This window comes from Podarcis muralis, chromosome 1 (genome assembly GCF_964188315.1).
Source record: "Podarcis muralis chromosome 1, rPodMur119.hap1.1, whole genome shotgun sequence".
NCBI lineage: Eukaryota > Metazoa > Chordata > Lepidosauria > Squamata > Lacertidae > Podarcis > Podarcis muralis.
This window is the reverse complement of record NC_135655.1, coordinates 50024629-50047386: the sequence shown is the minus strand read 5'-3', so window position 1 is coordinate 50047386 and position 22758 is coordinate 50024629. Positions and strand designations below refer to the sequence as shown.

General features: G+C 45.8%; 2 protein-coding genes across 7 annotated transcripts in view; one reads left to right on the top strand and one right to left on the bottom strand.

Moving 5' to 3' along the window:
• Positions 1-5656, top strand: part of CSTPP1 (centriolar satellite-associated tubulin polyglutamylase complex regulator 1) — a 129719-nt gene extending 124063 nt beyond the window's left edge. For all 5 annotated transcript variants that reach the window (XM_028726633.2, XM_077928657.1, XM_028726642.2 and 2 more), the window contains 3 exons: positions 320-429; positions 4014-4077; positions 4709-5656. In XM_028726633.2, the coding sequence (XP_028582466.2) occupies positions 320-429; positions 4014-4077; positions 4709-4889 (355 nt within the window). In that variant the 3' untranslated portion in view covers positions 4890-5656. The remainder of the gene's footprint in view (positions 1-319; positions 430-4013; positions 4078-4708) is intronic.
• Positions 5657-6013: 357 nt separating this feature from the next.
• On the bottom strand, positions 6014-22743 carry ARFGAP2 (ARF GTPase activating protein 2). Of its 2 annotated transcripts, XM_028726539.2 has the most exons (17): positions 22587-22743; positions 22067-22185; positions 18615-18687; positions 18170-18301; positions 17998-18078; positions 16420-16522; positions 15513-15569; positions 14071-14115; positions 13305-13357; positions 12113-12249; positions 11687-11818; positions 10850-10978; positions 10634-10765; positions 9433-9559; positions 9241-9331; positions 8857-8975; positions 6014-7991 (listed from the first exon to the last, which is right to left on the bottom strand). In XM_028726539.2, the coding sequence occupies exons 1-17, from the start codon at positions 22656-22658 to the stop codon at positions 7971-7973; spliced, it is 1623 nt and encodes a 540-aa protein (XP_028582372.1). In that variant the 5' UTR covers positions 22659-22743; the 3' UTR covers positions 6014-7970. The 2 variants fall into 2 exon arrangements, with proteins under 2 accessions (XP_028582372.1, XP_028582381.1); XM_028726548.2 differs by lacking the exon at positions 14071-14115.
• Between the last annotated feature and the right edge of the window lie 15 nt (positions 22744-22758).

Below are 22758 nucleotides of genomic sequence, written 5' to 3'. Positions count from 1 at the left end.
GGGCAGCAGTCCTTCCCTGAGGCAAGGGAATGGGACTAAGTGACTGGATCCTGTCAAGCCTATGGTGGAAGGAGTCTTCCCTTACTGGTAAAATGCCAGACGGCAGCTCCCACCAAAATCCCTTGAGGCAAGGGGGTGCAGCCCAATTCACACATGGCCAGAGTAGGAGGGAGTTATGGGGAGATTATTTCCTCCTGCGTACTTTTAAAAGACAGCTTCATGTTGCAAAGTGACACCTGATCCATCCCTCCATCCATAAGCTGAAATTGCTGAACCTGATGCAGCACAATTTCTTCCTGTCTTCCTCTTGTTTGCCTAGCTGTCCCCCATCTGCTATTGTGAAGGAAGTTCTGAGCAGTGTGCAGAGACTGACCTTCTATGGATTTCTGATGGCTCTTGCAAAGCATCATGGGATCAACAGAGCCCTCGGTAAAGAAAAGTCCCACCCTGTTTCTTCCCTCTCCCCCGCAATGATGTGGTCTAGGGAAGTTGACAGCAGGTTTTAAAGTGACCACTGAGAAAGATGCCTTTGCCATGACCAAATATGCCAGAAAAACAATGTAGGAGCATTTTAGAAAGGTCCCTTTGGAGTAAAGAAACTTGGAATGAATCAGTCAAGAAAGGCAAGCGGGACAGTACAAAAAAAGAAAGAAAAACCCTTCATTTAAACTGCTTTAATTCCTTCCAGTTGCCCAAAGACCACATCATGCACTATCTTTTAGTTGTAAAGTGTGACTGTGGCAGATGCGTGTTTGGAAAGATGGGTTTCATACCGGTCCCCTTGTCAGGCAGCTGTGACTGGCTGCAACCGTCTGCTGAGTGTACATTTGTTGATTTGTTTCTGCAAAATGAGGGAAGTGGTTCTTAAATTAATTGTTTAATTGTTGGCCCAATCATTTGTGGCCTGGACTGGATCAAATGAATTATGATTGGCTAAAGTGAGCCCATCAGATTTCACATTTAATCTCATGTATTCCTTTGTGCTAAATTTCCAGCTATTGTTGGGTTCTGTCCTATATTAGACTGAAACCTTGCAGCATGGTCCCATTTCTTTCCCTAGCTCAGTGATCTGAAAGCCTTTCTTTTATGAAATCTCTTTCCTGCTCTTACTCCCTGAAATCAAGAATAGGGAGGAGAGCTGTTCCTGCGACAAACCCGTAAGTCCCAGGCTGAGCAAAGAAGGGGGAAGAAAGATGTAACATGGGAACTATGGGAACCAGCTGGGATGAGTCTGGAACCTCCCTCCCTGTGTTCAGTCCAGCCACACCTCTTCCTCTCCAGGGATAAACTGGGGGCAGGGACCGGGATGGGGGGTGGCTGGCTGTCAGGTGTCAAGTTTGCAGCAGAAGCCTGACCCACGTTATGCTGATTGGTTGGTTCCCCATGATGCCATGAAGAAATGCTCCCGGCTCCAATTCTAGAGCAGCCTTGCACTTTAAAAACGTTTCCTTTGTTCTAACTGGTAAGCCCATGAGTGAGCATGAGTGCAGCAATCTTAAAAATGAAAAGAGAAGAGGAAGGCTGGGGAGCAGACAATACTGATGACGGAGTTGGCATTTGATTTGCTGCTGTGCACATTTGTGAATCTGGGCTTACCCCAGAGTTGAGAGAGATGTTGCCAATTTCTCCTCATTGCTATACCTCTCATCGCCCAAAATACTGGTGATTTTGTCTTCCTTTTCTCTTGCCTGTCATGGGCTGAGGTGTAATCAGGACTCTGTCTATTCTGTAAGTCTACATGCAGAATGCTAGGTAAGGCATGCTAAATTCAGCAACCTGGGAATTTAATCCCTCATTCCAATTCCTAGTTCCTGTTGCAAATATAGGCTTGAAAGTCTGTATATATATCCTCCTCCTCTCCCTCCCTCCCAATATATACATCCCTTGTCCTGCCTTTAATGAGAAGGATAAATTGTGCCCAGTAGGCAAATACGGGCACACTTCCTTTCTTAGCCTAACGTATATAGGTTACAGACCCCATATTTTCTTTTCTAAAAATGCTGATTTGTGTCTTTTTTTAAAAAAAAAGTGTAAAAGTGAAGATGGAACACACCTTTGTCTCAATAAGAAGCTCCACATTTCTCTATTATCAGAGAGAATTTGCTTTAGCTGGGCACTTACATACAGTTTCCAGAGTTGTGTTGTTCCTGAACTCTCATCATCATACCTGCAAAGGTGTATCTGTGCTTCCAGCTAGGTTTGGTAACACTAGGAAAGTGTCTGTGCCCCTCTGAGAATGTAAAGTCTTTCAGGTTAACCATTCAGATGTTACTGGAGCTTGTCGCCAGGCCTTGCAGAGGAGTACTAGTGACTTCTGAGTATCTTCAACCCATTGCAAGTCCCTGTACGAAGCTGCTTCTCAGTCCCTCTGCCCTCTCTTGTTTTCTGGCCCGTGTGAGCCGTCTGCCAAGGGTCTAAGTCACAGCACAGCCAGCGCTGCTCTCTCCCTCCCTGTGCCTCAGCCAGCCATCTGAGCTGCTAATGCTCTCCTGGTGCAGGGCTGTTTACCCAGCAGCAAGGAGATTATATATCAAAGGGGACAGAGCATACAAGCCTGCAATCCCCTCTGCAAACAGGCTTAGAGAGACATCCATTCACAGGAGGAAGAGGGTGCCGGGACTGTGCCCAGCCAGGTCTGCAAAAACCACTTTCCAGTAAAGGTGCAAAGCCAACATATGGGCTGAGCAAGCCCTGCCCACTGCCATCGCTGTGCCATGCACAAAGTGCCTGGGTTTTCCCTTCCATTAAGGAAGGCCTGGCCTCTGGCCTCTTGCCAGCTTCCTGCCGAGGCCTCTCACAGGGAGGGGCAGCAGCCGCAAGTCGAACAGGTGCTCTCGTCTTGGCAAGGGAAGCCGGATTCTTCTCCTGGTGCCTTTTCATCTTCCCTGCACGCAGGCTGATTTGAATAGGCTTTGGTCTGCAGGGGATCACAGGCTCCCCAGAGCCCTGCAGCGAGGGCAGTTCCAGGCGAGGGCTGGGAGGCGCTTTCAGGCAGGGGCCTTGGAGAGGCGGCAGCCCTGCCATGACGAGAGACGGGGATTAGAGCACAGCGGATGAGTTTCTCAGGCAGATGGCAACGCCCAGCCTCACGTCAATATTGATTCACCAGTCCTCTAAGTGCTGCCTACCGACTCTCCCAAGAGATTCAAGCGTCCCAGGAGACTTTCTTACACATGCAGGAAGATGACCAGCATTTGGCTGGGTTCAGCTAATTGAGGCTGTGGAAGGCGGGCGGCAGGCAGGAGCATTTTCTTGGCTGCTGCAGGCTTCTGTGACATGGAACCAGGGATGCTGATGTACCCCATTTCTTGAAGCGTCACTGTGGTCAGACCATTGGTCCATCTAGTTTAGTGGCTCTCCCAGCTTAGCTCCCACCCCAAGCCACTACATCTTTATTTACCCTCTTGCAAACATGCATCCAGTACATAGTGGGAAGCAGAAAGGCTTAAGGCATTTTTTCTCCACCCCAAGTTGTCTCCTATCAATACTGCTTTGCATCAAGGAAGCAGGCCATCAGGATTTCATTCTACACAATTGCACAATTTCCGTGAACACACAATGGAAAGACAGCAGCAAGGGTGCTTGCTTTCAGCTCCCCCCTCCAGACAGTGGGATTATGTGTTAGATTTTCTATGAGGCATCCCTCAGAAGACGACAGCTGCATAGGCACCCTTGTTACAAGTGGCCGAGATCATGTAGCTCCTTCTAAGCAAGAAAACAAGCAATAGGAGCATGTAAAAGGTAATCAGTTAACATAACTGAGTACCCGCAAATCCCCTTGTTTTGGGAAAGAGATTGACCAGCATCGCCTTGACTTAACTGCATGTTCTCAAAGGGATGTATCATCCACTCTGCAGAAGGCTCTATTTGCATTATGAACTTAAGTGTTCAGCTGAAAAGCACACACACACAATGGACATAGAAGTTGTCAAGTTCCTATGGCATATGGATGACAGCAGCTTTTGCTGAAGTATCAGGCTGATCTTCACCTTGTTGTTTTTTTCCTCCTCCAGGTGCTCTCCCAGATAAGGCAGACCTGCTGCTTGACCCACATATGGATCAGGAACTGGAGAAACTGTAAGTCCCTTTTCCAGTGGAGAAAGCAGAGTCCGGCAACATGTCCCTCTAGCTCAGTAGTCTACTCTGCAGTGCCTCTTTCTTCAAGGACATTTCCACCCCTGTCTGCAGGGACTGAACCCGACACCTTCCGTTTATAAAACATGCATTTTGCCCCTGAGCTACAGGCACAGGTTATGCAGCATGACTCCTCTTTGGATCCGTCTCAGCTCAGTGGTGCAGTTGATGAGACGGCAAATTGCCTTTTTAAGCAGTTACTGCTAATTGACATGGAAGACTGGAAGATTTTCCAGCCCAAGTCTAATCCCAACAAACAGGACCTGTGCAAGAGTGCAAAAGGTGTCTCACACAGCAGTTTGGCTAGCCACCTTAAAAGAGACCCAGAGGCTTCTAACTAAGGAGGCAGCCTTAGCTGTGCAAGTCAAGAGTCCTGTCACTTAAACAAGAGCAGTTTAGGAAGTGGAAGCTATATGCCAGCAGAGGAAGCTCTTGGCTTGTTGCAAACATAAAGTCTTCCATGCGGCAGAGGAGCCCTTTTGACGGCAACTTGTGAGCCACATCCCTTCCCCCATGTACTAGTGCACAAGGTTCTGCAATGACAAATCTCTCAGCCCCATTTTTCTTCTTGCAGGGTAGCTCAGGTTTCCGGACTCTCCCTTTCCAATTCCAACCCTGCCAGTGGGGATGCGACCAATGTGCCTTCCCGCCCCTCTCTCCGACTCAGCTCCCCTTGGAGGCCTCTCCTCCACCGCCGGAAAATGGATGCGGAAAGCGACGGCTCCACCGAAGAGACAGATTCCTCTGAGAACTGATGGGTAGATATGCATGGGAGTACAAGCTTATTTCCAGCCCTTGTAACTGAAGCCATGTAGGCGTTGATGAAACATAGCTGTTTAAGCACCTTCCTCCACAATCTCAACGTGTGACCTACTCCTTTTTACTCTTTATCAGTATTATAGCTCAGAGCTCCCTCTCAGCAAGGCACACCCCATTCTAACAAAAACTGTTGTTTTCTCCTCATACTGGCAGAGAAATTGGATGGATAGGCCATGAAAGCTGACATCAGCTGCAGGGTTCGACTGCCCTCTGGTGGCAAACAAGTCAAATTTGTAGAAACGTTCTAGCACTAGGGCAAGTAGTAGCTACCTTTGAAGAATCAATTCTAATCCCAAAACTATGCACTGTGAAACATTTTCATCCTCATCCAAGGATAGGAAATATACAAGATGAAGCCTGTAACTCAAAGCACTCTTCTTGTCCTCACGAAATTTATTTTACTTTCTCCTCCTGTATATGCCCTATCTGCTAGACAGTTAGCTATTCCAATACCTTCCAAGCTTTCACTTCAAAATTCAAACAAGTTAGTAAGACATGACCCCAGTTAAGTCACCAGATTTGAAATTTGGGGCTAAGCTTCCATACTTTGTGGGATGGCCATTGCCAATGAGCATTTTCAAATGCTTACTGGGCTCCATTGTAGGAGAAAGGAGTAGGGCATTATTTATTAATTTGCAAGGCTTTAAACTTTCCTGCAAACAAAGTATAATATATAGTAAATAAAGCATGTTGTAAAAGGCAAGTAATGTGTCTGAGATTCATTACAACCTTGAGGGAATGCGAAAGGTGACAATACCGCTCAAAACTCCACTGAATCATTGGTAAGTGTCTTCCTAGGGAAGGTACAGTTTTTTAAAAAACAGTGTATTAATCAGAAGGTGTTTCAAATCAGCTCATTTTTCATAAAGAAAAAATCAACACAAATTGGTAATCCTTTAAGGCTGCTTTCACACCCAGACTGTGTCCTCTTCACACCTCACCTGAAGTCTGCTAACTTCCCTTCCTAGCCCATGGCATAGAAAAGGGAGTAGCTCTGCCTGCTCCAGTGTCCCTGGGGTCCATCGGCTACATCTGAATTTAAAAAAGGGAGTCACAGAAATGGAACACACACGTATTTGATTTTATTCACTTGGGGTGGGAGGGAGAGAATCCATACCACTCCCCTTTGGACCCCCACACACAGCAGAGGCCCAGCCTTGGCCACAACAACGCTCATTAACACTACCGTTTTAACTCAAAGTACACAGACAGCCCAAGAAGAGAACCCTCTTCCAGTCGAGAGCACACCAGGCCAAACCAAAGCTCTGCAAACTCCTGGCCTTGGAAAGGAGCACTTTAAGACAAATTTGCAATAATCAAAGTTAAAACATCAGTGCATTTTCAGAACCCAGGGAGCAAAAAATGAGAAGTGGAGCAGACCCAAGGGGGCGGGGAAGAGATTTCCAGTAAGCCCATGCAGCCATTTACCTTCTTGGGGAAGTGTGCAAGGAGAAAGCAGGTCAATTGCACTGATGAATATGCAGATATGGAAATAGGCAAGATGTTGCTCCATCGTAAAGTGGGTCCTCAAGCTACCCTGATAAACCTCATCTCTCTCTCTAGCAAGAGCATCTTATTGAAACCAAAGTCATCATTCCAGTGTACTCTTAGTGGTTGATTTCCCAGTGAAGAGCGATTAGACAGACTTGCTACCTTAACAGAATGTACAATGGGCACGACGCAAGTCTTCAGATGAACCCACAGCTGCAACAGCAACTATCATGCAAGGTAAATGTAAAATGGTTACAACAGCAAGCACCGCTTCACGTGGATTGAGTTTCCCAGTGTGATGAGGAGATTCTTCTTCCAACAGAAGAACATAAACCAAGGCGGGGGGAAAGGCATGCAGATGCAAGAGGGGGCTTTGCGGCAGGATACCTTCTGTCCTGAACATCAAAGCAGCATTGTGGGATGGAAGAGAGCACTTTCATCTGCTCCTGTTCTTCACCTACACCAGCAGAACTGTAACTGGAGTCATTTAAGAAAGAAAGAAACCCAGAATGCTGGGCTAGAAGGAGCAAAGGGGCAGCAGTGAAGCTTCGACAAGGGGAAGCCGCTTTCCTTGAAACTACTTCCTTTCCCCACGTGCAGCACAGATGGGGCCCTGATATTCAGGTAGATCTCGCTGGGGAAGGGAGGCCAGCAACAGCAGTGGTTGCACAAACAGCACCAGAGCCAGTGGACTGAGCGGCCACTGCCCTGTTTTGTTAGCAGTTTCCATAAAGGTCTGAAAGGAAACCAAGAGGGCACCAAGGAGATGAGGCAACAGGTTATATGAAACAGCAGGCCCAATTAACCTCTTCATTCCTCAACTGAAGATGCTCTCTTCTCAACAGCATCAACCCACGGTTCAGGGTGTGTGTGTCAGGGTAAGAAATGTACGTTTCCCCAGCTGTCCAGCATATTTGCGTAATACTGCAAATATCTTGCACAAGCCCACCCAAGCATGCCTTGATCCTTCGCGGCTTGCTACAGATGGAGGCTTTTAAGTTGCTGCTCTCAAAAAGGGATCTAATTATATCACATTGGTTCAAGGCACGGCCAGTAAGAATGACCTTGTGCCAAAACCCCCCTGTTCTAGAAGACAGTCTAGGTCCTGGGGATTCCCCACCATGCCCCTGTTTACTGCCATTTCCCTTGGAAGAGTTTCAAACACAGCTTCCTTCTCCCCCCAAACATATTCTGCTTAATAACAGCCAGGGGCTGGGGGAAGTGGAAACAGCAGCAGCAGCACAGAGGTCAATTGGCAACCCTTGTGCAGTGCGCAGCAGCAGCAGCGGGGGATTCTCTGGAAGGGCCAATATTCCATTAGCTCAAGGTTGGGGTCATTTCAAATAGAAAATAATGTCCAGAGAGTTTTTGAGCAAGTGCCAGGCATGTCCATTTCTCCTTCTCTCCTCAAGAAGCCCCTAGCCATGCTCGGCTAAAAAGCAATCCTGTTCAATTCTTCCAGGTGGACTCAAGGTGCAATTGGTGTTTCGCTGATGGCCACAAGCTGCAAAGTCTCTCCTGAATCCTCAATATGAGCCATAGCGATCCTAAGAGGTGGGAGAGGGAGGACAGAAAGAGGCAACTTAGCACATTGCCCACAGATATGATGCCATATTTCTCAGCACCTGAATACAGCAACTAACCCCCCCCCCCAACAGTTAAAACTTCAGGCCAAATATCAGGACATAAAAGTGCTTGCTGGATCAGGTCCATGGCCCATCTAGTGCAGCATCTCCTGTTCTATAATATGGGGAAACCTGCAAGCGGATATGACAAAAGCAAGCCCATCCTACTAAGCTCTGAATAAGAGGCTTATGAACCATGTAAAAGGTTACTTTTGCTGGCAGAGAATTTCCATGCTGCCATCTCAGATCATGCAACATCTCCACTGTAAGCAAGGAGCTGCTCTCCCCAATAACATGAGAAAAGAACTGGCTGTAGCGCCTGTCATCCCATCATTTGACAAAAGCAGCTCCTTGCACAGGAGCATTAGGGGAACAGCCCAAGTGTGTAAGCAGGTGAGCTTGAGGTTTGAACACACAGCGTTAAGTGTGGATGAGGCCTGCATTAAGGTTTCCGTCTTAACTTCTGTTCCAGAACTACAAAGTATAAAAACACCAGTTACTTTGCATATCTTTGCATCATCAACCTGAGTCCAAGTAGCTTTGCAAAAGCTGGGAATTTAAATTTAGCATACATGGTAAGGGAATTTATTATCTTCTAGTGGACTGACCAGTTAGCTGCTTTAGAAGTGTTGTAAACTTTTTGACCCCTACATGAATGAGAATGAAGCAAAAGCCACAGACATCACACATGGCTTCCAGAATTGTAACCTTCACTATCGGAGTTTGAACCCTGCGTGAGGCATTTAGAGCCTCTTGCCATGACTACACAACAGGCGTGCTACCTCACCTGAAGGGAATTCATCACACCATTGGCTAGAACAGCCATCTTGCCAGCAACAGACTTCACTCCTTGCTTGAACTGGGCAATATCAGCAGCAGGCAGTACATTTCCAATTGAAACACTACCTAGAGACGGAAGGAAAACAACACCATCAGAGAGTTCTGCTGTATGAGGAAGATGCTCATCTCATGGAAGAGGCCTTGCTGGCTGAGATCCTAGGTTGGGAAATCCACTATGAGATCCTGTAACCCTGAGTCAGATATGTAATCTGCTCCGTGATTTGACACAAGTCAGCTGAGCCCATCCCTTTCTGAGTAATAGGTGTTAAGGGCCATACCAGCCCCTTGGTGACAGAAGAAAACCCGTCTCTCAAGTTGTTTGCTGACATACCCGAGTTCCCTGTCTCAGACTCTCCAAACAGATCAGCAGAGCTGATGGCATTGCTGCCAGAGAGTTGTTGGAGTCGGGATCTGGCCTCATACTGGAAAGAGAAAACAAAATAAGACGCAGGAAACAGAGGCTGGTGATTGCCAGGTGATGGGTGGGAACAGCTTGAAGACAGAGAAATCATCCAGCACTTGCCTCAGCATCAGCTTCCCGCCCAAAGAACATGTCGGACGAGATGGCTTTGGCCCCAGCAAACTTCTGTCGAGCTTCACTGGACTCTACTACTGAGATCTTGCTCTCTGTCTCTCTTCTGTTGGTGGGTCTGAATGGAGGAGAAAGGAAAGCACTGTAACAGCAATTCATAGAGTCACAACCCAGTGCACAGGTATTCGGCCATGGCGAGAAAGTGGAACCCCATCTGTTCAACTCCAAGTTAGTTGGATGTCATAAGCCCCTCAGCTAACAGCTATGCTATACACTGGTTTGATTCACACAGCACATTAAACCATAGCTGAAACCCAGCCAGTTTTAAATGAATAAGCAGTGTGTCATGTTGCAGGCTGTTCCAAAGTTTCCACAGCACTCTTCCCGTTCCTGATGTGCCACAGTCAACACCAGGCAGAATTGGGTATCTTTCCCCCGAAGAAACCACAAGTAGCTAGCCAAGAACAAACCCTTGTTACTGCTTGTGGTTTGGAGACAAATTTCAGGCCATGACCCAGAAGCTACAAGAAGCCAAACTCTGGCTTGTTTTGTCCACAGAACAGCAGAAGCAGGAGAAGGCAGGGAGTGCAGTGAGAACCTTTCAGCAGCACGCTTAAGGCACATTGCTTGTTCACATTAAGCCACAGGTTTAGTGAATCGTTTTTCTAAACTATGGTTTCTGCAGTGTGTAAACCTGGTCACTATTTTCCTCAGTTAAACAAAGACAAAAGCCCCCTACTCTCAGCAGCAGCAGCAGAGCGACCATCACTCAAGCAACCAGCATTTCTCAGTGGCTTAGTCAAAGCATTGCTCTGAGATTCATTCATATTGATTGCAAATGTTGTTGTTATTACATTTATGCCCCACCTTTCCTCCTGGGAGCTTCGGGTGTCACATTAGGTTTCTCTCCCTCCCTGTTTTATCCTAACAACCACCCTGTGGGACAGGTTAGGCTGAGAAACAAGGTCACCTAGGGAGCTTCATGGCTGAGTGGAAATTTGAACCCTCATCTCTGAAGTTTAGTCCATCAGACCACAATACGATGCCATTTTGAAAGTGCTTGAGGCAAAATGCCTTGGGAAAGCCTATGAGGCCTTTTTGTTAGGTGCCGGTTAAAGAGCAGTCATATATGTCCCTGAACAGTTCCTTCAAGAAACTCCTTTCCAGACGGGACTCCACTCATCACTTTTACCTTTCACCAATGGGCCGAATACTGGAGATAGTGATGTCTGTCTCTTCTTCCCCTTTGTCAATCCCCCAGGTGTTGTCTGTTTCCCACTGCGAGCCAAAAGCATCTCCTATTGAGAAAGGATTATCTTTGTACCTATGAAAAAAAATGAGAGGAGATTTATCCAGGCCAGATAAAGAAAAGCTGGGCAAGAGCGAATGGCACTGCAACCAGTCTTACTTGGGTGGTCCGGATGTGAAACTTCCAGTGTCTTCAAAGAGATCCAGCTGGGACCGAGAGGACTTTGCAGTCACTGGTGTTTCTTGCTCTATCATTTGCATCTCGGAAAGGACAGAGTGCGAGATGGAACTAGGAGGAAGGAGACCAAGATAAAACCCTACTGGCAGAGCCCAACACCTACTTCTCACCATTAGAACTACATTGGCTCAAAAATAAGGCCCAAGTCAATCTAGTCTGCCTCCCTTTAAAGGAGCTCAAGGTGTTACTCATCAAATTCTGCAGGCAGCCTCCCATCCTGTCACTAACCAGACCTTCTGGCTTTTCAGAAAGGTTGCTACATCACTTCATTCAGGCTGTGCCATGAGCTAGCCAGAATGTAGAGATCATGGCAAAAGCAGATGTGAGACTTATGACTGCAAGCAGGGGTTTCTCATTGCTAAAACGTATGCTATATACAGTCTGGGTGGGTAAGAAATAAACAATGAGGGAGCCAGGACAGTGTCTCATTTTCTAAAGATACAAATTTCATTATACCTCAGATCAGATTCTACAAGATGGAAAAGCAGAAGAGCCACCCAAGGCTGAAGATCTACAGGAAAGAAGTAATCTTTTGATTGGGGCAAATGTAGATTACACTCAAGGCTAATATTCAGGATTCACAAGCCACTCCAAATGGAGTAGACTGGAACTCAGCTCACCAATGATGTACTCTTGAACCACAATCTTCCTGTCTATTGAGACAGCAGCAACTAAACCCCCAAGCGATCTTGGGGCAGATGTTACACTAAAATCTACCCACTCGGCACATTCTCCTTGTTCTTCATGTATAGCAAATACCTCCTGGACACCAATCCCATGCCCAGTCTCTCAGCTTGTTCACGCTTTTTTCCTTCCAGGTTCTGGAGTTTCTTCTCCTCCTTCTTCCGATCAATCTGCAACTCCTGGTACGCCAGTCTCATTGAGGCGACTCTGAGGGAGACAACAGAATAAACTGGCAGGGGAGTCCAGAATACATATAAACTACCCACATATCTCATCATTCTGAAATAGGAAATGGGTAAGCAGGAAAGACTTTACGTCCTCAAAAAAGCTCAGGCCTGGGCAGGGCAACACTTATTTAGTCCTGACTTTGTTATGTGCCAATTGCTTCATCATTCCATGCCAAATGCAAGTTTTCCTATGAGAGGAAGCTTGTCCCAATAACTCTGCATGCAAACATATACAGATCCTAACTTGAGGATGCTGCAAGTGTGCCTCACTTACAGGGACTCCTCAGCTTGCTTCTTGCACTCTGCAGCCTGTTGTTCCCTCATCTTTTCAGCCACCTGGGCCTGTCGTTCAATTTCAGTGAAACTCTGGCTGCTCACTTTTTGAGCTCCAAGACCCTTTTTGGCCCCCAGCTGGAAGAAACAGAAGCAGAATAAAGGTTCCAAGAAAAGCCACAGTGCTCCTTTAAAATGGCAAAACCAAGGGATCAATTACTGCAAACGATGCAAGGGGCGCAGAGAGTGTCAATGAACAAATCTGGCCAGTTCAAGACAAATTTGATAGGCCCCTCCAAATGCTGAAAGGGAAGATTTAAAAGATGGGAATCCTTTTGCGTTCAGCAGGCCAGATCCTTATCTGTCCCCATCCCTGCAGACCAACTGTGACAGTTGCTTGGTGCAACCCGCCTGTTAAAAGTTGTTTACACAGGGCTTGGGAACTGCAGCACAAGGGGCTTCGCCATCCCTATGCTTAGTTACCAGTGCTGAGCACAAGGCTGGCCAAGCTGCTTTCTGCAGAGATCAAAGAACCATAGAGTTGTAGAGCTGGAAGGGATCACTTGCACTGCAAGAATCAAATTGGCTACATGATTGCAGATGTCCTGCATGATACAGGTCCGCCCCCCATAGGAAACTTGGGTTGTGCAGCCAAACTTGCCACATCTCTGACTGCCCCACAAATCTCATCATATGGTATGGGTCAGGCAGACACGGTTTGGGGAAAATAGCCTCACAGGCCAAATTTGGCCTACAGGCTGCAGGTTCCCCACCTGAGATAAACAGCTGCTCACTATTTTGCAAGCTTTGCTATATGCAATTCCACTATTTACTCGTCTGGTGTACTTCATATGATGTTTGAAATTTTATAAGTTTACCAATGATGCAATCTCTCCCTGCCTCCCCCACCCAGCTTTTTCAAGCTCATTCTGAATATTTCTCTATATGCACAGTATTTGGTTGTGTGTACAATCACTGAAATGAAATCCAGTCAAGAATCAGGCAGATCCCTGGCAGCATTGATACCCACAAATAGTATACAATACAAAACTGATTAGAGAAAATCCTTATTAGATACTCAAGGCAAATGGCAAGGCCATTTGCTGGGTTGATGTGGACTGGGGAACAAATCTTTATCAGAAAAAAGGAAATGTGTGTAGTTAGAGAGACAAAGTCCCTTTCAGCAGACATACCCCTTTCTTAGTAGCACCTGGCTTCTTCTTTCCAATGAGTGAAGGTTTTATTTCTGCAACAGGGAAAAATAATGAGCAGACATGAAAGACAGCAAGAAACCTGCTGTCAGTCCCAACACTAGTAGCAGTTATTTAAGGCTTTTGTGGCACAAGGAAAGCTATGCCAAGTGTGCCAGATGCATAGTTAATACACCCAACAGCTCTGGCAGCAGCATAGAGAAATCCAAAGGCAGTATGACAGACCACACCATGCAATTTCAGATTAGCCGCTTTGTGGTCCCCCTTCCTGAGTTGAAAAAGCAGCATAAAATCATGCCAAGAAGTGGTGCTTCAAAGAATCAGTTTGAAAAACTAGACTGACTTCCCAATATGTTACATATATTGCAACAAAAAATTGGTGCTTGAGAAGCCAAAGGGTGCCTGGTAGCTCATGAGCTCAGGTTGGCCTTGGAGAAGAGCTCTAGTGGCAACAAAGCACCGCTGTAGGACTGAAGCTGCATTTGCTAGGGAGGCTGCTCAGTATTCCTAAAGCAGTTAGCAACGCAAGTGCCTCCTTGAAACGAGCCACGTGTGTCCACTTGGCTGACTGCAACGATAGCAAAGAGCAGGATGGATCCTCCACTTCACTAGTGAGGAAGATCAACTTCCTTGAAATGACAATTTGGATGTACAAGACAGACAACCCCTGGCCTGAAGGCAGAACCACAGAAAGAGAAGGCAGAGGCAAGGCACCACAAGTAGCCAGTGCAGGCCCTTAGCCAGTTACCTCCGGCAGGAGCAGCCCCTTGCCGAGACAGACACATGGATGCGTCTGAGGAAGAAAAAGACATGTACATGTTGGAAACTAAAATGGTACGTTCTAGGTATAGTCTGGGCTCAGGAGAGACCGAAACATATCCTCCACAAGAAGGCCCAAGCAAAATTGCAGGCACAAGATAGTAGCATCTATAGGCCGGAATCGACATTGTGGTTTATCGGACCAGGCACAGATCCTGTGCATGCAAGCTCTCTCTGTCCTCCTCCACACACACGCTGCTTTGATGAAGGCAACCTAGTTCATAGTGACATCTGATCCAGAAACTGTGCTTTAAGGTCCTCCTCCAAACCAAATCCAATTCCAGTTTCATATTCTTGAGCCCGTAAAATACAGTTTCCCTGTTTTGACATCAAGGGAAACTGGTTAGAATGCAAGGTATCTTCGCCAAAGTTGAATGGATATGGGGAGGAGGAGCAAACATGCATGTAACTATTCCTGGTCCAATACACCACAGTTTAGCAGACTGGATTGTTAAAATCAGAATCAGATCATAGTCTTCAGTAATGGGTAGTTCCTCTTGACGAATAAGTCAATAATAGTTCTAATTTGCAATTATTCGCTCGATACTACCCCAGTCCCCCTGGTGAATTATTGCTTTTGACCTAAACAAACACTGGGATCTCAAGGTCAGAAGGAACAAGCCATCCAGAAATTCCAGAATATATGGTATGCTGATACCGTATATGGGAAGAGTCTCCAATATTGAATAAAATCTTTTTCTTAATTCTGTGCAAGGATGAATGGTCATCTTCATATTTGAAGGCCGTTATACTGATGGAGTGGCGTTTCCGTGTGCTGCGCTGGTGCCGGCTCACCAGAGCAGCTTCGTCACGCTGGCCACATGTCCCGGAAGTGTCTGCGGACAGCGCTGGCTCCCGGCCTCTTAAGTGAGATGAGCGCACAACCCTAGAGTCAGACACGACTGGCCCGTACGGGCAGGGGTACCTTTACCTTTTTATACTGATGGAGCAGATATGTTTTTTGATGCTCTGGAGGATAGGGTCCAAACCAACAAATTAAAATTACAAGAAAGGGAATTGTCACTAAAAATTATGAAGAGCTTCCGGATGGAACAAGCAGCTGACAGGTGAACTTACTTGTGTGGAAGTGAAAGACTCTCTTTTGTTAGAAATCTCTAAGCAGATGTTGGATCACCCATCTGGCATGGTTATAAATTGGATGAGGGACCACATATTATAGTTCTAATTTTCAAAAGCCAAACTTAGAAGTGACCCAATTCCTCCTCCAGAGTCAGAAGCACTGGCCTCCCTTACCTGATTCAGCATCTGAAATAAACTCTGTTGTTAATGCAGACCATCTACTCAAATTAAATGGTGAGCCACTGAGACATTATGTTTAACATAATAGGATACAAGGGAGCTTACACTTACCAAGAGATCCTTTCGGAGAAGTGCTCAGCAGGTCAATAGATGGACCCTGGTCAGGCTCTATGGGCAAGAGCACACACACTTATTTTTTAAAATGGAAACTAAGGTACAGCTAAGAAGATGCATGTCTTGTGTCCAGTATCTTGGACAATTAAAATGATTTTTTTCTCATCCCACAAAACATTTATGTTCCAGGACCACTGCTTACTATCCAGAAAACTCCCTGCAGGGAATTACTGGACAGCTAGTAGAAACCACCAGAGTCTCACTGACAGTCAAGAATACACATCCCCAAACTCGGCCCTCCAGATGTTTTGGGACTACAGCTCTCATCATCCCTAGCTAACAGGACCAGTGGTCAGGGATGATGGGAACTGTAGTCCCAAAACATCTGGAGGGTCGAGTTTGGGGATGCCTGGTCAAGAATATTCCAAGCAACAGAACTACATCCACATACCTGATACTTTTTAATCTATATAGAAGGGGTGGGGAACCCATGGCCTTCTATATATTGTTGAACTCCAGTTCCCATCAGCCCCAGGCAATGTGATCACTGATGTGGGTTGATGGAAACTGTAGTCCATCAACGTCTGAAAGACAGAGGTTCCCCACCCCTGCCCTATAGGAAATGCAGGACTCCTTAAGTCACGCAACATAAACACACTTTTCCAAGAGAAAAATAAAATGTTCGCTTCAAGAGAACATGGGTATGGCTGCCAAACGTTGTGGAGAGATGTCACAACATGCATGCAACAATGAAGCAATTCTTCAATCCTCTATATTGACTCATGTGTTACACTGCACAAATCCTCTGCTCATCATCCATCCTGAGAACAAGCAAGATCAAGTGTCTTTCCAGCCAGGCTAGGAAGATTCAAAAGGGGCAAAGGAGCTAAACAGCAATACTCACGTTGAACTTCATTATTCTCAGTAGACTTTGCTGTTCTCTCCAATTCTAGCGAAGGCTGCACTGTGCTCTGGCCTGTTTCAACCACATCCCAGGTATTACAATCCTTAAAAAAAATATGAACTGGCCCTCAGGAAGATGCAACAATTTGGATCGGACAGTACAAATAGATCAAACTCAGAAACCCTTGGTTAATAATAATAATATTTTTTTATTTATACCCCGCCCTCCCCAGCCAAGGCCGGGCTCAGAGCGGCTTACAAGCAATAATAAAAACAAGTTGAATGATTACAACTTAAAAACAAAATCAAAATACAACATTAAAATATTGAAACATTAAACATTAGCAGGATATGCATTTCAAACGCATAACACCCAGTAAGCATTAACCGTTTTCTCAAGTATTACAATGCATGCCCTCAAGGTGGCTTCTTGTGGGGAAATCTGGAGCCAAGCCGATTTAAGACTCAGGCCATGCTGTCCCATATCTTTAGACATAATCTCCTCGGTGGCAAGAAACAGTTTTGGAGAAGGAAACCCAATCCCTTGAGACCAGCTCTACAATCCTAAGCATGCTTAAGTAGATGGTACCCTGAAATCAACGGAACCGCCAGTTTAGAGTCAAAGTGGAAATCTGCCAGTCTTGCCCCTGTACTAGAGAGAATGTATTCTAGACGGGAAAGACATAAGCTATGAATCATCTTGTTGAACAAAACCAAGAGTTCATCTAGTTTAAAACTCCATTTCTAGGAAGCTCAGAAGCAGTGCAGAAACTAAAAGCAATCATCTCTTTGAACCCAGGATCCAGTATCTGGAAGTATACTGCCCCTAAGCAAGGTCAGGGTGGGGAGATCCTAAGGAAAGAGCCCTGCTTATCCTTTGTGAACAAGAAAAAAAGAAGAAGAAGGGAAGAAGGGAAGGGAAGAAGAAGAAGTAGAAGAACACAGGCTCTGCACGAACAGGAATCCCAGGGTCCATCTCCAGTTGGAGGGTTGTGGGTGGCGGGGCTAGGAAGACCACCTCTAACTGGAGAACAGCCAACACTCAAATCAAAGAAGACTGAGCCAAAAAGACCACTGATCTGACTTCGTGGCCATGTCACACCAAGTCAGTTCATGGCTTAGCCTGAACGCACTGGCTCCCAAAGAGGAGGTTGCAGCTACTTTGCTCCTCCTCAGGTTTTGTAGGTCAGCACAGCACCTCAGCTAGGGTTTGGCTCAGTTTGTCATTCGAACCTGGGACTATGGTTAAGGTCTCTCTTCTGTAACTACGATCTGTAGCCAAAATTTTTCCTAAGGTTACAGGTGGTGGCCAAGGAGGAAAGATCTTCACCACAATCCAAGCCAAACCTTGATTACTGTGACATGCAAACCAGGCCAGTTTGCATGTATGAATGTAAACAACCACCTCGAGGAGGCAAACCTAGTGAATATGGCAGGTCCAAACCACTGAGCAGCATGGCCCCTCCAACTTGATCTATGTAGGTCACAGAGTTTTGGATCAAATACATTCATGACCTGTAGTTCCCCCATCAATGAAGGTTTCTGATGGAAATGGGCAATCCAAGTTGGCTCAACACACCTGTGTATGTTCCAAGAAGAAATCGGCATCACTCTTTTCTGGGGAGTGGCCTGGAGTTCCACTCAGCCCATCAATCAGGAGCTGGAAAAGGAGAAAATAGTTTGTCGTATTCAGTAGCAAGCACCATGGTCCCTGATCCTTCCCAACAGCAAAGAGGCGCATCTGCACTTACATCATTCCCATACTTGGCCATCGCAGCAGCTGCCAGCTGCCGGATCTTCTCCCGGTACATCTGGGCTGCGCGGCTATTATACTTGGCACTGGCATCTGCGGTGGTGCAACCATACTGGCGGAAAAAGGCAGTCTGGCGGGGGTGGAGAGGAAATTTAGTTGAAGGCCAAGATTAGAAAAATGAAGAGCAAAAGAAACAAACAGGTGACTTCCTGCAACTAAAGGGCCCAATTCCAGACACAGACCTGCAAGAATTCAGCTTTCTCTTGGAAGCAGGAGTTTCAGGAACACAGGTCACCATGTTCTTTTATTTTATAAGCAAGTTTGATAAACATATATTTATTAAGAAAACACCAACCACCTGACTATGAAATCTACCAAAGAGGAGCATGGTAAAAAGGTCCAGGCATGCAACCAAAGATCATCAACTTCAAATGGCTCCTTACCGCATTGGCATTGCTACCCACTTGCATACACCTCAGCTGAAACCAGCTCCAGTTGAAATCAAGCTCTGTGGACCTGACAAGAGAACAAAACCTGGAGTCATTACCTCAGAAAAGTTCACCAGATCAGGCTCAGAAGGGTTTGAACAACATAATGCACAATGGAAGCAGATCTCTGGGAATATATGTGCTACTGTTAGTGCCCCTGAACCAATAAATATCTCCCATGTTAGTTTCCGGGTGAGGGCAGTGGCCAGAGGTGTACCTTGGTTTCCTTGTGCCCTTGGGCAAGGAGATGTTGTACCAGTGCCTCTATAGCCAGGAGAGAGCAAGGACCAGAAACTCAAAAAGTCTGCTTTGCATTGCCTTTTGGACTGCACCAGTGACTCCCTTTGTGGCCATCAGGGTCAGATCTGCTCTGCTCCACACCTCCTCCTCCTCCATTGGTCTATCTGTCTCCCTCCACTCCGTGCTTTCCCTTCTGCCTCCTTCCTTTTTCCTCCTCCTGCAACTCTTACCCACTCCCTGTCTTTCTTCCCTACGCCTTGCTAGGCACTCCACTCACACTTCTGACTGGGAAGGGGGCACCACAGGGTTGCTGAGATGTCCCATGCCAGTACTGGATTCCTCTGGTGAGGCACCCAGATTCCTAGCCACTCAAGCCAGATGGAGAGATGTGATTTTTGTGCCTTCCTGACCCTGCGTCCTTGGTGGGGGCCAACCTGGCCAACCTCTAGGTACACCCCTGGCAGAGGTTTGACCCAGTTGTATTTGGCTGTTTGAACTCTTTCAATCTGGCCTGTTAACCAGAATAATTTCAGACTGATACAAGGTAGTGGATACCCAATAATTCAGATGCAAAAGTGTTGGCAAGGAGAATGTTTTGAGCACACGAGCAAAAAGACTCTTCAGATGTATCCAGCTAGCATGCATTTATCTTTTTTCCAAGAAACACACAAAAATACCAAGTGGACAAATTTTTGGATTAGGGAAAAACAAGCACACACAAAGGAAGACAGCTTGCTTCTCTTAGGATCTTCTGTTGAGGCCCTGCTCTGACTTCTTTATCAGGAGTGCACCATGAAATAATAAAGGAGGGTTTTTTCAGTTGTGGTACCCTGGCCATGGAATACCATCTCCCAAGGAGGAATGCCTGGGGCCAACTTTACAAGGTTTTAGATGCCAGATTCAGACACTTTTATTCAACTAGGTATTTTTTAAAGTATATATGTCTCAGCATGTTTTGAGCTTTTATTTGTTCTTTTGTGTTTTGATTTTTTGAATTTGTATTATGAATTACATTAGAAGTGCCCAGAAATCTGATCCAATGAAAGGAGGGATGGTATAGAAAGCTTCTAAATAAATAAATGGCTAATTTCAGATACAAAACTCATCTCAGTATGTGCTGGTCAACAATACTTTGAAGAAGCCTTTGTACTCTCTGAAATAATGTTTCCTCCCCCCCAAAAAAAATATTGGGGGAGGGATGTCTGTTGTAGGACAGGATATGTTTACATGCTCTTTTTATTGAAAATCAATTTTAAAATATTTTTAAAAGCAGCAGCAGCAGCAGCAGCAGCGTTTGTACTGTTGAAATAGATGTGATGGCTTTAGTACTGCTGTCCAGCAGCTATGCAGAAACTTCTTTGACATGTTCTTCAAAGCCTTATCTAATTTGTGTACATACTTCTATAGGTTCATAAATACAGGAAGAAATGGCCATGAAAACCACCAGAGAGAATTATGCACTCCAGAGCTTGGGAAAGCTGTTGTACCCATACTTTGTACATTCATTTATTAAAATAGAAATACAGAAGTACAAATGATTCTAGCTGGAAGTCTTCTAACCACTGAAAGTTTCCTCTAGATGTATGAATTTCATTTCTCCTGGTATGGTACTGTCAGCCATGAGATACCCAGAAATCAATATGTATCAAATATCTCACATTTCTGTCACATGACACAGCAGCCAGAAGAAGCTATGTTCTTTTTGCTTTGCTATAATTGTATGGTTCTGCTCCAGCACAGAATTCTACTTTCCTTCTGTTCACCGAGGACAAAGAGAGAGCATTTCAGGTAAGGAACTATTATAAGAGCCAAAGAGCTTACACTGTAAGAACAAGAACTAGGGCTAGCTAGCCTGTGTGAGTAATCCGATACTCTCACAGAAGTAGGTCAGGTAAAGGGTAAGTGCAGGCTTTCAAGCTTCACAAATGTATTGAAATGAGACAAATACTTCAATGTATTAGAAGTCAGCCAGAAAAAAAGCATGTTAAAGGGTCGGTTCAAGCATGTTCACTGCTCAGTTTTTATATAACACACTTTACACGTGCAATAAAGTCAGAGATCAAGTGTTAGAGATGGACAGCTTTTATGATCATTGCACATCACCTCAAATGTAAAATCTTTCAACAGAAAGCAGCAGAGAAGTGTCAAGTGGTGGAAAATTCAAGTCTTGGTGCACTACAGTGAACAGTTGTTATTTTTATACTTTGCCAAAGAAGGAAGAAGATTTACAGAATTCTAACACGGCTCCCAACTCCAATGTTTTCTTCCATTGGTGTGGAAACAAGTTTTTAACCAAAGGAATGCCTGTAGCAACTCTCTTCCTTCCATAACTAATCACTAGGATTGTTGAATGGCAAACAGAAACATTTTCTGAAATGATGATTCCCCTCTTTTTGAATTTCCCTTCAAATGCTGTATAGGTACAAACAAGCATGCACTCACTACAACACAAAATATTAACTAATGCCACCTATAAAATGACGATAATACCAGAAAGAAACACACAAATCTATCACTCAATTTGCAGAAGTATATAAATAGATTAAAAAGTGCAAACTTGTATGCAGTCACACATCATGTGCAAAATAATTTTTAAAGATCACAGCAATCAGCAGTGCATTTTCTGAGTATCATAACTACATCTGTAGATGAACAGAACATTACAAAGAAGTTCATTCAATTCATTCAATACTTGTCTAACTACGAAAGTAGCCATCTCTAAGTCATCAAGAACAAACTTCACCACAAATATATTACAGTGCTTTTTTCTGGGGGGTACTCAAGGGTACCCAGTAATAGCAACTTTTCCTTCCAGATGTTAAAAGTGTGGCACTTATTGCAACAACTTCATGGTGAGTACCAATCTGTATAATGAACTATATAAATATCCTGCCTGTTTTCAAACAGCAATACAATGAACAAGTGAGAGAAAGGGGATTAGGCTATTCTTAGGATCCTCAAAGATTACCTAATCAAACACGTTTTACTGCACAAGAGCCATTTTAGGAGTAAGCGTAAGTACCACAATTACACAAGACACTGGAGTTGCACACTATGAGCCACGCTGATCGTTGGTCCCCGTACGACTAAAGCAGGAATCCTGTATCTCTCACGTTCCTCCTCTTACCTCCCACCCCTCAAAAAACAAACAAAACCCTAGTACTCACCGGATAAAGCTGAGATGCACACCCAGCGACCGGTGAACCCCAGAGCAGTCAATGCAGAGAAACACTCCATAGGTGATGCTGGCCCAGCTCGGGTTCTTCGCACCGCAGTCAAAGCAGGACTACAAGAAACAGAAGAGAAGCTAGGAGGAAGACCAACAGGGAGCCACCGGTAAAGGAAGGACAGCAGGCCAGCTTCCTTATAGGGAGCCATATGTCTGGTCTGGCGCTAGTGACTCTAACTATGACGAGTCTTTCCCCACCCTGTAGCTTGAAACGAGGGGACTGCGGGGATGAAACGGGCCGCTGTGCTATGAGGGGACGCAGGTGCCGTCCTCCTTCAAGGTCTCAAACCTCACGGCCCCAGCCCTGCCGCAGGTGGACAGGACTGCGGCGGTGGCAGAACCGAACCGGAAGGGGACGGTGGGAAGGGGAGACGCTGGGCCGGCGGGCGTCTGCCATCGGGAACGGCGGCCAAAGAGACACTCCAGTGCCTCCTGCCTCAGCTCCCCGCGCTCGGTACCTTGTTAGGCGGCGCAGACCGAAGCCGCTTGAAAAGGGTCTGAATCTCCGCCTTGCTGGGCCCGGCCGCCATGTTCTCTTTTTCCCAGCACCCACCGCGGCCGGCAACAGGTCGCCGCGGGGACCAATCCGCGCGCGGGGTGTTTCCCTCCGACGGGTCGCCTCCGGGGTCA